At 42.6% G+C, this 10,864-nt stretch overlaps 1 protein-coding gene across 5 annotated transcripts; it reads right to left on the bottom strand.

Moving 5' to 3' along the window:
• Nucleotides 1-992: 992 nt before the first annotated feature.
• On the bottom strand, nucleotides 993-9,411 carry LOC125512980 (uncharacterized). Of its 5 annotated transcripts, none has more exons than XM_087527799.1 (6): nucleotides 8,605-9,411; nucleotides 8,068-8,308; nucleotides 3,735-7,287; nucleotides 2,334-2,497; nucleotides 2,190-2,261; nucleotides 993-1,321 (listed from the first exon to the last, which is right to left on the bottom strand). In XM_087527799.1, the coding sequence occupies exons 2-3, from the start codon at nucleotides 8,286-8,288 to the stop codon at nucleotides 7,131-7,133; spliced, it is 378 nt and encodes a 125-aa protein (XP_087383925.1). In that variant the 5' UTR covers nucleotides 8,289-8,308; nucleotides 8,605-9,411; the 3' UTR covers nucleotides 993-1,321; nucleotides 2,190-2,261; nucleotides 2,334-2,497; nucleotides 3,735-7,130. The 5 variants fall into 5 exon arrangements, with proteins under 5 accessions (XP_087383925.1, XP_087383927.1, XP_087383924.1 ...); XM_087527801.1 differs by having other exon boundaries at nucleotides 2,386-2,497; XM_087527798.1 differs by having other exon boundaries at nucleotides 2,190-2,497.
• Between the last annotated feature and the right edge of the window lie 1,453 nt (nucleotides 9,412-10,864).

Genomic DNA, 10,864 nt, shown 5'->3' with positions numbered 1-10,864 from the left:
GAGTTTGCCGTAGCGAAGTTCTTCATCATAGTGGCGGTTTTGATGTTGCTCTTGGCATGGGGGAGGGTCTTCAAGCACTCGTTCCGCTTGATGTCGCTCTTGGCGTGGGGGAGGTCTTCAAGCACTTGTTCCGCTTGATGTCGCTCTTGCCGTGGAGGAGGATCTTCATCGTGATAGTACTGGAAATCCCCTTTTAACCGACGGTTAAATTACCGTCGGATATTTTAGTTCACCATCGAATATCCTTATAATTGACGGTTCACTGTCAGCCATCTTCCATCGGCTATGCTTCGTCGGCCATTAAACTAATAGCTGCCGGTATAGTCGGCTAATACCTTCGCCCACAGCAATAAGCTGATGGTGAGCCATCGAGTATGTTTTGGTCTCCAGGAATCTCGCAATAACTGGACGACGCTTATAGCCGAGGGTCTCGTCAGGTATATCATCCTCGATAGTAATTGCACACCGTCGGTTTTCATAATGGTCGAGAGTATATGTCAGCCATCTTCCATCGGCTATGCTTCGTCGGTCATTAAACTAATAGCTGCCGGTACAGTCGGCTAATACCTTCGCCCACAGCAATAAGCTGACAGTGAGCCATCGAGTATGTTTTGGTCTCCAGGAATCTCGCAATAACTGGACGACGCTTATAGCCGAGGGTCTCGTCGGGTATATCATCCTCGATAGTAATTGCACACCGTCGGTTTTCATAATGGTCGAGAGTATATTTCACCTGACGGTGTTCGTTATTACCATGAGGAGAACCAAACCCTCAACTAATATATTTGCCAACCGTGGATACACCCCTTTGGGGATTCTTTTATTTGAGAGTCCGGTGAACACTGTCAATTTATTATTCACGTATGGTATAAAGTGATCCCTCGTGTATTGCTTTGACCGAGGGGTGTTGCACAATAGGGAAGTGAGATTCACAATAGTAGCATTTCAGAATATTGCATTTCAAATACATCTCATAAGTACACAAGCACACATCACAAAAGACCATAATATATATTTATTTAGGATAACCTCGGAAAGTATCATAGGCCTAATTAGTTGCATCCAAATTACATTGACCATTATGATCCATCTTAAAATTGTCAAATACAAAACAAAGTAGTAACTTGTACAAAGATTTTACATAAGCTAAATTTTCCACAAACTTTAGAACTTTTCTTTGTTGCATTACTTGAAGAGAACGTCGAGTTCATCACCGTCATCGCCCTAGTTATCATATTGCTCATTGCCACATGGATCATCATCACCCTCCACATAGATGTCATCTGCCACTTTGCCACTCTCCAGTCTTGCATCACATTCCCTAAGAAATGATAATACTAATAGTTGTAAGAGGGATGAAGTATAATGTTATTGTAATTATTTAGTTGGCCTACAAGAACCAAACTGAATTGTTCAAATTTAAGTGAATGTTGCTTGGTGTGCGAAATACCAACACGTAATGTATATACAACTTTGAAATAAGAGACTCGGTGTTATACCTCTAAGCTCAGGTAAATTAACAAATCATAATTAGTGATATAATTAGACCAAAATGGCCAACAGATACAGGTAAAAAAAATCCTTATCTGAAAGATAATCGTTGTGTGGATATTCAGTTCATATGCTTTAACTTGAAAAGATTTTATCGCACTGTATGCTTTAACTAGTACAGTTGCTAGCATGGAGCTAATTTATTGGAATCCTGAAACTTGCAATTTTGTGGCATGGCTTAACTAAGGTGTGAAGGTCCTGGCCTCAGAACATGAAATCAACTCTTGCTAGCACAGTAATACATGGGATGTAAAATGAAAACAAACACTAGGCTAACTTGTTTATTTCACTATGCAGTATAACTTGTGCTGGTTTTCTAGAGACCTAGTTCCTCCTCTAAAACTAGAATTTTTGTTACTGAAATACAACTCTCACTAAAAAATACCGATCATGTGCGTATTGTTGATCTTTAAAATATAGCAAGCTTCAGTTTAGTTCCCAGTAATCAATTTCTACAGACATTTGTAGAGATTTGCATGTGCGAATGGAAAAATTGATCTTACCATTATGGTCAAAGTAAGGTGCAACAAACTGCGATTAGCACGACGACAAATCTTGTAATAAAGTGCAAGAAGCAAGCAAGTCATTATGCTCAAAGTAAGATGCAACAAACTGAAGTTTAGCTCCCTCGTAGTTACCTTGCTTTGCTACTGCAAGATCTGAAGAGAAACTACAGAGTGGGGTTTCAACCTTGCTGCAAGCCAATTAACCTACAAGAGATTATTCATACAAGATACAAAGAACGGACCTTAAATACTTCAATAATTTTCTGCTATACATACGCAGCAGAGTGAAGTGATGTAAACTTGGCAAGTGATATAATGAAAGCATCACTTTGAGTCTTCATCGACATAGCTGTGGTGACATGTATTGTACAGCGAATCCCTGGAGGCACTGCCAGGTAGCCTTCTACCTGCTGCTTCACAGATGACTTGTCCATCTAATTCTGGATGACCCAGGGCAGTGGAGAAGAGATGGGAAAGGTAAGGGATTAGTAACATGATATTAACCATGGTCGGAGAAGAGTATAAATGATTGGCTAGCAAATATTTGATTGCCGACTGCACACTCTGAACTATACACTTCTGAAAATGAATTAGACTTGCTCTTGGAAGTGTAGAGCTACTACATTGTTGATTTGTAAATAGACATGCTCACTTTCTGGCTTTATTTAGGTGTGTAGCAAAAGCTAAAACTGAACCACAATCTCAGGTTTAGGGATGCACATGGTGACTGACCACAAAATGAATTAGAAACAAGTGCAACCCTGTAATTTTCAGCAAAAGAAAGATAAGTACAGTTAGCTGTTACAGATTTTAAGAGACACTTCAGTCATGTTTCTAATAACTTGGAACTATTGTAGCATTGCTCTTATATACGAATATCATGTTTCCATGCTTGTCTGGATAATACAAAAATTGTAGAGAGGAACTGAACCATGGTAATCATAAATCAAGGAGCAAGAAACAGCAAGGGTTATTTTCTCTTAGAGTAATAGTTGATGTATATGCAGCAACTCAATTTGGACCATCCAATATAGAAGTTAGCCTCAGGGTCCACGTGTTTTAGATAGCAAGCTATAACAAATTCGAAGTCTCCACATTATGACACTACTTGTTAGTATGTGCTTTGACTGGACTGGACAAGGTTACTTGCACATTTCTGAACTATAATATGTTAAAGTTCATATTCCTGCTAGCATATGACATATATGGTTGCCTCGTGAAATAATAGTTTTTTTCTTCTAAAAAGCTAAGGGTGCTTACTTCAAATATTCCTTTTACAAGACATATTCAAGCATTCTACTTCGGAGATTGGTGACACAAGACAATATCAGAGACGAATTTGGAGGCAATCGACTATTTGACCACAGTAAGAAAACTTCTAACAATCAATGTAGTTGCCGTGAAAGCCCAACCAGTACTAATTAGTATGCAGCAAGAGATATTTGGCAAGTTCTAACTGCCAGCGATCATGGTTGATGGGTCATGCCCTAACTAAGATTCATCGAACAATTTATCTATTGCTGCACAAAACGAATTGCAATGATAAAAATATGTACAAGTAGCACACACACACAATCAATTACTTATAATTCCCTGCAATTTTTTGACTTATAATTCAATCAAGGGTGTGACAGAGAAGGTGAGAGGGGTGAAAGGGAGGGGAAGAAAGAGGGATACCTTGGCGCCCCACTGTGAACGTTGCATGCCGACTGATCCGCCATCCCAGAGGAAGCAGAGGAACGCCTGGGGCACCCGTCAGAGTGGAAGCAAACGGACGCCTGGCACCCATCGGAGCGGAAGCAGGCGACGATGGACCTTCGATCCGTTTTGGAGAACGAGGGTGGGTTTGTTTTTGGAAGAGGATCAGGACTCAGGAGACTGCGGGAGTCTCGGAGAACGAGGGCGTTTTAGTTGGGTACTAGTAGAAATGCCCGGGAGAAAAAATAAATATAACCTGCTCTAGTGCCATTATGCAACAGTTTTTAATCCAATTATTTGAAACATCAGAAATAAGGTTACACTGAATATTTCTTTTGACTTTGAAATTTGGACGTACCCTAACAATATTTATGATGACCTATTTCAAGCGAGTATCGTGGTCGCTTCGATGGTGTTTTACAGCATAAGAAAACCAGATGTGCAGTTACTTGTTCATATAAGAGGAAAACTCTAAATTAATCTTTATTTCTAATGAAGCAGTTGGTAGTCTCGCTTCCAGGTTTTTTTTCGTCCCACCACTTCCGTCTGGTTTTTTTTCGTAGGTTAACCGTCGTAGATTTTTTTCGTCGCCTCCCCCACTTCATCGGTTTATTTTCACTTCACCCTCTCACACAACGAAAAAAACTAAACGGATCAGAACTTTCCATACTGACACAAATTATTTAGTAATTTCTTTATGTAAAAGAATCAATCACAATCAATCTCTAAAGATCAAATCTAAATTAATTAATCTTCATAACGTTTGTTTCCTTCCGAATCACATCCATAACTTTCCTTCCTTGTTTGGGCAGAAACTGTTTGGTAGCAGAGATTAGGAAGCTTCCTATGAGTGTAGTAATAGGAAGTATTCTTTTTCTTGATGATTCGTTTCCATGCATGATGATAGTAAATTAGGCCAACATTCACCACTATTTATCAACGTCATCAATCGTATCCATTCCTACCAGTTTTAAAGGAATCTGCTCGCTATGTCTTTTTTAAGGGGATCCGCTCGCTAAGTCGTCGTCGCACGTTATTTTCACAAGCAATTCCCCTAAAAAAGGCGTGGGTATTGTAGTTGAACGCCCGCTGGGTTTTACGCCTGTCCCATCCTCGCGTTGTGCCACCGCCACCCGCCGAATTTCCAGCCGCCCGAGCCCGTTAACTTCGCCAGCCATCGGGTCGACTGCCCCCGCCCCAAACCCCCATCCCCGAGCACTAGCTATCGCCGCGTTGCCGCCCCAAGCTCCACGCCACCGGGAACGAATCAAGCGTCGTCCCGACACCGCCGTCGCCGGCCCAGCACCTCCAGCCTTACATGGACAGCTTCAATGTGCAGTCTCCCTTGCTGCCTCACCTTCTGCCAGCGCATGCAGCGGCGGGGTTGGATGCGTGCGTGCTTGCTAGCTTGCTCTCCGTGCGTACGTACTTGCTCTGCGTGCGTCGCACCGGCCAATGCGCATGATGCGTGTGTGCCTGCTTTTCTGTATGTGTATGCCAGCGTGATGCGTGTGTGCGTTGCTGTGTGTGTATGATATAGATGGCCCGAGTGTGTGCATGCTGTGCTCTGCTCTTTGCTGATCTATGTGTTGGTGCTCCTGCTATATGTTCATGCCATACAAATGAAATTTCTGTTAATCTTCTGACATGTTGAATTGGTTCTCTCTGTCTTCTGAAGGGATGAATGCAAAGCAGTCTATTAAGCCAGGCACTATTGCTGAGCTAAATTGACAAAAAAAATATTGGTAGCCATAGTTGTAGTTTAAGTAGTAGCGAGTTGTCTGATACGTATAAAGAACCCGTTGCAACTAAGCCCGTTGCTAAATTGACAAAAAAGGTCGCCAGTGTCACTTGATATGTATGAGAATATTAAATGTATTATTAACATGATTAATATTGAACTCTTAAAGTTAATGTGGCCCCATTGCAACGCACAGGCGTTCTTCTAGTTTCAAGTGATATTGGGATGTGCATACAAGGTAAAGAAAAATAAGATTTCTACTGATTCATCTACTTGTGCATGACTACTAAAATCAATGTCTTTTTCGGTATTATATGATCCGAACTCTCTCAGGAGACTTAGTATAGTCTCAGTGTCATCAACAAATATAAGCATTCTGATCAGGTTAAGAACCTAGACCAACACAACAACATGAAATCAATATAATAAAATGTTAAATTAACGGAGATAAATAAGGCATAGAAAAAACAAAGGATGACCAATCTCAGGAAAAGAAGATGATATAAATCAACACCCAATTATACTGATTTCGTTTAAGAAAAACAGTGTAAATAACCTGTACGGTTGTACCAATAAGAGCATTTCCTTGGTATATCCTCGTAAAATAGAAAGGGTGAAACACTGAGATGTAAGGGATGTACTCATCTTCACCGTAGATCATAGAAGATCTAGCAATATATAAGTAGTTCAAATACTAAAGGATGTGTATACAATTCTAACACATATATTATCCAAAAAAATACACGCTTGGAAGTTTAAGGAGAAAAGCAACAGAAAACCAATGAGCAGAACGGAAAAAACATATGTACAGGAAGGAAACAACACTATGTTACTAAGATAGGAACGGCTTGCCACACAATTCCATGTGCTCTTGCTCTGGTTTGGTTTGTGTATGTTTGCCTTGAATAGAGACCTCTGATGAATTTTCAATCCGGAAACTAATACAAGGGTTACCTATCTTTGATTAATTTGTTTTGCCAATTAATATACTTTCTCCAGTCCATGCAGTTTTGATTGATAAACTTTCTCCGATCCATCACATACAGATAATTTGTTTCAACTTCTAGTAATCTTGCAAGCTACAAAATCTGCAACTATAAAGAACCAGCTCCAGTTTACTTGCAAAAACAGATTAATGAACAACATAGCATGGTGTTCGACTATTTGTCAGCTTGTACCTAACAAGCATCATCTCCACACTAATTGGTCCTGCTAGGTCAAAATTACCTGGATGCAACAACCTTCAAAGAATCATCCGTTGATATAGCCGATCGCCCCTGAATTTGAGAGAAAACTTACGCTTAGATAACACCCAGAAAGTTAGTTAAAAACAACTATGTAACAAGCAAGCACATCATTTAACTGTACAGAAGCATGCAAACATGTTTTCAAGAAAAACATTGGTGGTGCTGAGCACAATTAATCCAGCCGCCAATACTGCATCCAACATGCCTCAATTTCTAGGACCTCCAGATAGACGAACGAACGAAGTAATACAGCTTTTCCGTTTCCAAACAGATGGATGGGAAAAGTATGGCTCGCCAGGATGACGAGGATAGCACAGACGCCGCTGCCCCACCAAGTCTAGGTGAGCAGGTCGCACGCTAAGTTCCTGAAGGATGACCCCGCGGCCGCTACGCCGTGCAGGACGCTTCCTTGACGCGTTGCAGCAGCGGATCTCCACTGGCGTCGGGCGAGCAGATGCAGTCCTTGAAGTTGCGGAATACCCCAGGGAGGGCGCCCTTGCCATAGACCCCGACCACGCAGACTTCGAAAAAAGGAAGCATGGACCTGCACAAGTCTTGACGACATCAATGACATCGTCCTTCAGTCAACTCACAACAACCATAATGAAACCATTCTGATCATACTCAGTTTCAAATTGAACATAATAATATCCATGAACAAAGCTTATTTCTAACACACAGATTATAGTAGTGCCTCACAAAAGATTTGTACAAATACAAGGGTCGCCTATCTTTGATTAATTTGTTAATGCCAGTTGATATACTTTCTCTGGTCCATGGAGTTGAACATTACTTTGATTGATATACTTTCGCTGATCCATCACATACATATAATTTGTTTCAACTTCTAGTAATCTTGCAAGCTAAAAAATCTGCAACTATAAAGAACCAGTTCCAGTTTACTTGCAAAAACAGATTAATGAACAGCATAGCATGTCGTTCGAGTATTTGTCGGCTTGTACATTAAGAAGGCATCATCTGCATACTAATTGGTCCTTCTAGGTCCAAATTACCTAGATGCAAAGTATCATCCATTGATATTGCCGATCGCCCCTGAATTTGAGGGAAATCTTATGCTTAGATCACACCCAGAAAGGTAGCTAAAAACAACTATGTAACAAGCAAACACATCATTTAACTGTACAGAATCATGTAAAACACATTTTCAAGAAAAACATTGGTGGTACTGAGCACCGTTAATCCAGCCGCTAATACTGCATCCAACATGCCTCAATTTCTAGGACCTCCAGATAGATGAACGAACAAAGTAATAAAGCTTTTCCGTTTCCAAACGGACGGATCGGAAAAGGAAAGTATGACTTACCAGGATGACAAGGATAGCACAGACGACGTTGCCCTGCCTAGGTCCAGGTGCCGAGTTCCTGAAGGACAATCCTGCGGCCGTTGCGCCGTGTTGCAGGACGCTTCCTTGAGGTGTTGCAGCAGCGGATCTCCACTGGCGTTGGGCGAGCAGACGCAGTCCACGAAGTTGCGGAACACCCTAGGGAGGGTATCCTTGGTAGAGACCTCGACCGTGCAATACATTGGAAAAAGGAAGTATCGACCTGCACAAATTTTTACGGGGCAACAATGGCATAGTCCTTCAGTCACAAGTCACAATAACCATAATGAAACCATTCTGATCATACTCAGTTTTAAATTGGGCATAATAACATACATGAACAAAGCTTATTTCTAACACGCAGATTATGGTTGTGCCTCGCAGAAGTTTGTTTCTAAAAAAAATCTCTCAAAAGCCATTTTGACAATGTCAGGCCTGCTTTTGACAACAATTGGAAGGGGGCTAAAAAATTGATGCCAAACATAATATACCGAGATGTTTCGGCGAGAAGGAACTCACTATCCTGTGACGAACAGTGCAGAAGCAATCTCGCCGAAGTTCTGGAAGAACTCAAAAATTCGATGCGATGGAGGATTTTCGCGAGGAGCTGCTCCTGGGTTCCCTTTGTTGGTGCAGTGCTCTAATGGCTAGAATTGATGAGAGACGGCCCAAAGTCGAGGACTGGACGATAGTGGAGCTCTGACTCTGGCGATTGGAACGTCGTGGCAGACACCAGAGGCGAACCAAAGGATAGCGATGGGGAACCCTAGGCGTCGTGCTTGAACGATTCACCAGGGTAGACGGCCTGGAACCTGCGGCGACAATCCTCTATGTTGTAGTCGAATTTGTCCCCATCCACCTGCACCGCCGCCGCCGCCGCCACCTCCACCTCCACCTCCACCTCCATCCCCTTCTCTGTACGCTGCCGGCTCATCCGGCCTACGGCTTGCCGCCAGAGCCATGGATTTGAGCACCCATAGAAACGATGGCATGGTGGGCGCGTGAAGGGGAAGGGTGCGGCTGCGCGAGGCCCTGGCGAGAATCCTTGGGCGGCGCGGCCATTGGGGAGCGGTGACGCAGCAGGGGAGGTCGCATCGGGGGCTCCCGTTGTGAGCAAGCGGTAGAGGACGGGAGCGGAGAATCTGGCCGGAGGGGAGGGAGGCGCGGACCGTGGGGAGCTCGGGCGCGCGCTGCGCAGCGCCGGAGGTAGCCGGAAGTGGCCGGCGTAGGTGGTGGTGGCGGCGGCGGCGGCGGCGATGACTTCGTGGGACTTCGCGAGAGGCAGAGGAGGCGAGCCCGTGCTCCTCCTGTGGTCGCGTTTTTTTCTTTACAAATCAGCTTGGACCACGGGTTGAATAGTCCAACCGACAGGGTGTTTTCTGCAAAAATAAAGCGTTTTTCTATTCACTTGACAAGGGACTGCGGGTTCGATGATAAAAAATCACATGGGTCTTTGTGTAAAAACGCCGCAATGGTGAATCCGAAAGACTCAACCCGTGCTTTATTATTACTAGTAGAACGCCCGTACGTTGCTACGGGCTATAATGCATATATATATTTGAGTAACTCAACAACAATGTCATGTAAACCTCCCCTCTCTCCACTCTTCCTCTCTCTATATATCTCCATCTCTCCCTTCCTCCGCTCACCCTTCATCTCACTCTCTTACTCCTTGTAGCCGCCAGAGGGGATAGACATGGATGTCCAGCGTGTTGCATGGGTAGAGTTGGGGGATACAAGAAAAATAGAGGACTCCATAAAGATTCCCCGCTAAATTTTTTTGTACTCAACATCACCCTATTTTTTATTTTAACTGATATATCCAAATTTTCTATATTTTATAAAATGACATTAACAACGCTTCTTCATCTCAAAATGGACAGCAACTGCATCAGCATTATCAGCCATCACATCCAATCCCATCGCTGCCTCTCTCTGCCATGCGCCTGTGATTGCGCCCACCACCTCACCCCGCTACTCAATGCTATTATGTGTTCACAGTATGGTCAGACATAAACTAAGCATCGTGACTTGTAAAATACTCGCCCATTAAGAAATGAAATATGCCTACTAAATAGTTTTTCTTTAGTTTACATTAGTGAGGCCTCACATGAATATTGCTTTGTATCAACAAAAACTCCATCATACAATAATTAAGGAAGGTAGGCTACATGCTTGTATTTCACCTCAGAAAGGATTAAAGAATCGTCTTCAACATAAATGCTACCTGCCAAATAAAAGACATGATACCCGCAAAATAAAAGACATGCTGAAGAGAAAAGTTGTAGTTACATATGATACCATCTAATACTTGTATATGACCATGATGTAGTAAACGCTCTACAATGTTGAGCTCATTTTTGACGTTGAATTTGTTGATATCATCCCGCAGATGTTACACCATTCACAAATGCAAGAAAAGCTCAAGGCACTGAAATCAGCTGAGGTGATATAGAACCCATGAGTACAAATTAAATGACATAGATGTCGTATGAATCGGGTTTCTCACCTTGAGGCAATGGTTGAGCATAGAGGTGAGCTTGTTGATGACCTTCCTACAGATCTTGAGGGCAGAGCCACCGACAGCATCCTCTAATGACATCTATGCTCATCAAAGTCGGTAGCGTTCTTCGTGCGCTGCTCAAGGCGAGCGGCGGACTTGATAAGAATTTCTTGGCCACAGGCTTCAATGTGGCTCGTGTTGCTACAAGAGGAGAAGGGGCAACAGATATATAAATATACATTACTCAAATAATTTACACTCCAATATAATAGAGCC

This window comes from Triticum urartu, chromosome 6A (genome assembly GCF_056163025.1).
Source record: "Triticum urartu cultivar PI428250 chromosome 6A, HENAU_Tu73, whole genome shotgun sequence".
Classification (NCBI taxonomy): domain Eukaryota; kingdom Viridiplantae; phylum Streptophyta; class Magnoliopsida; order Poales; family Poaceae; genus Triticum; species Triticum urartu.
Note: the sequence above shows the minus strand (reverse complement) of the source record. Positions and strands in the feature narration are given on the sequence as shown.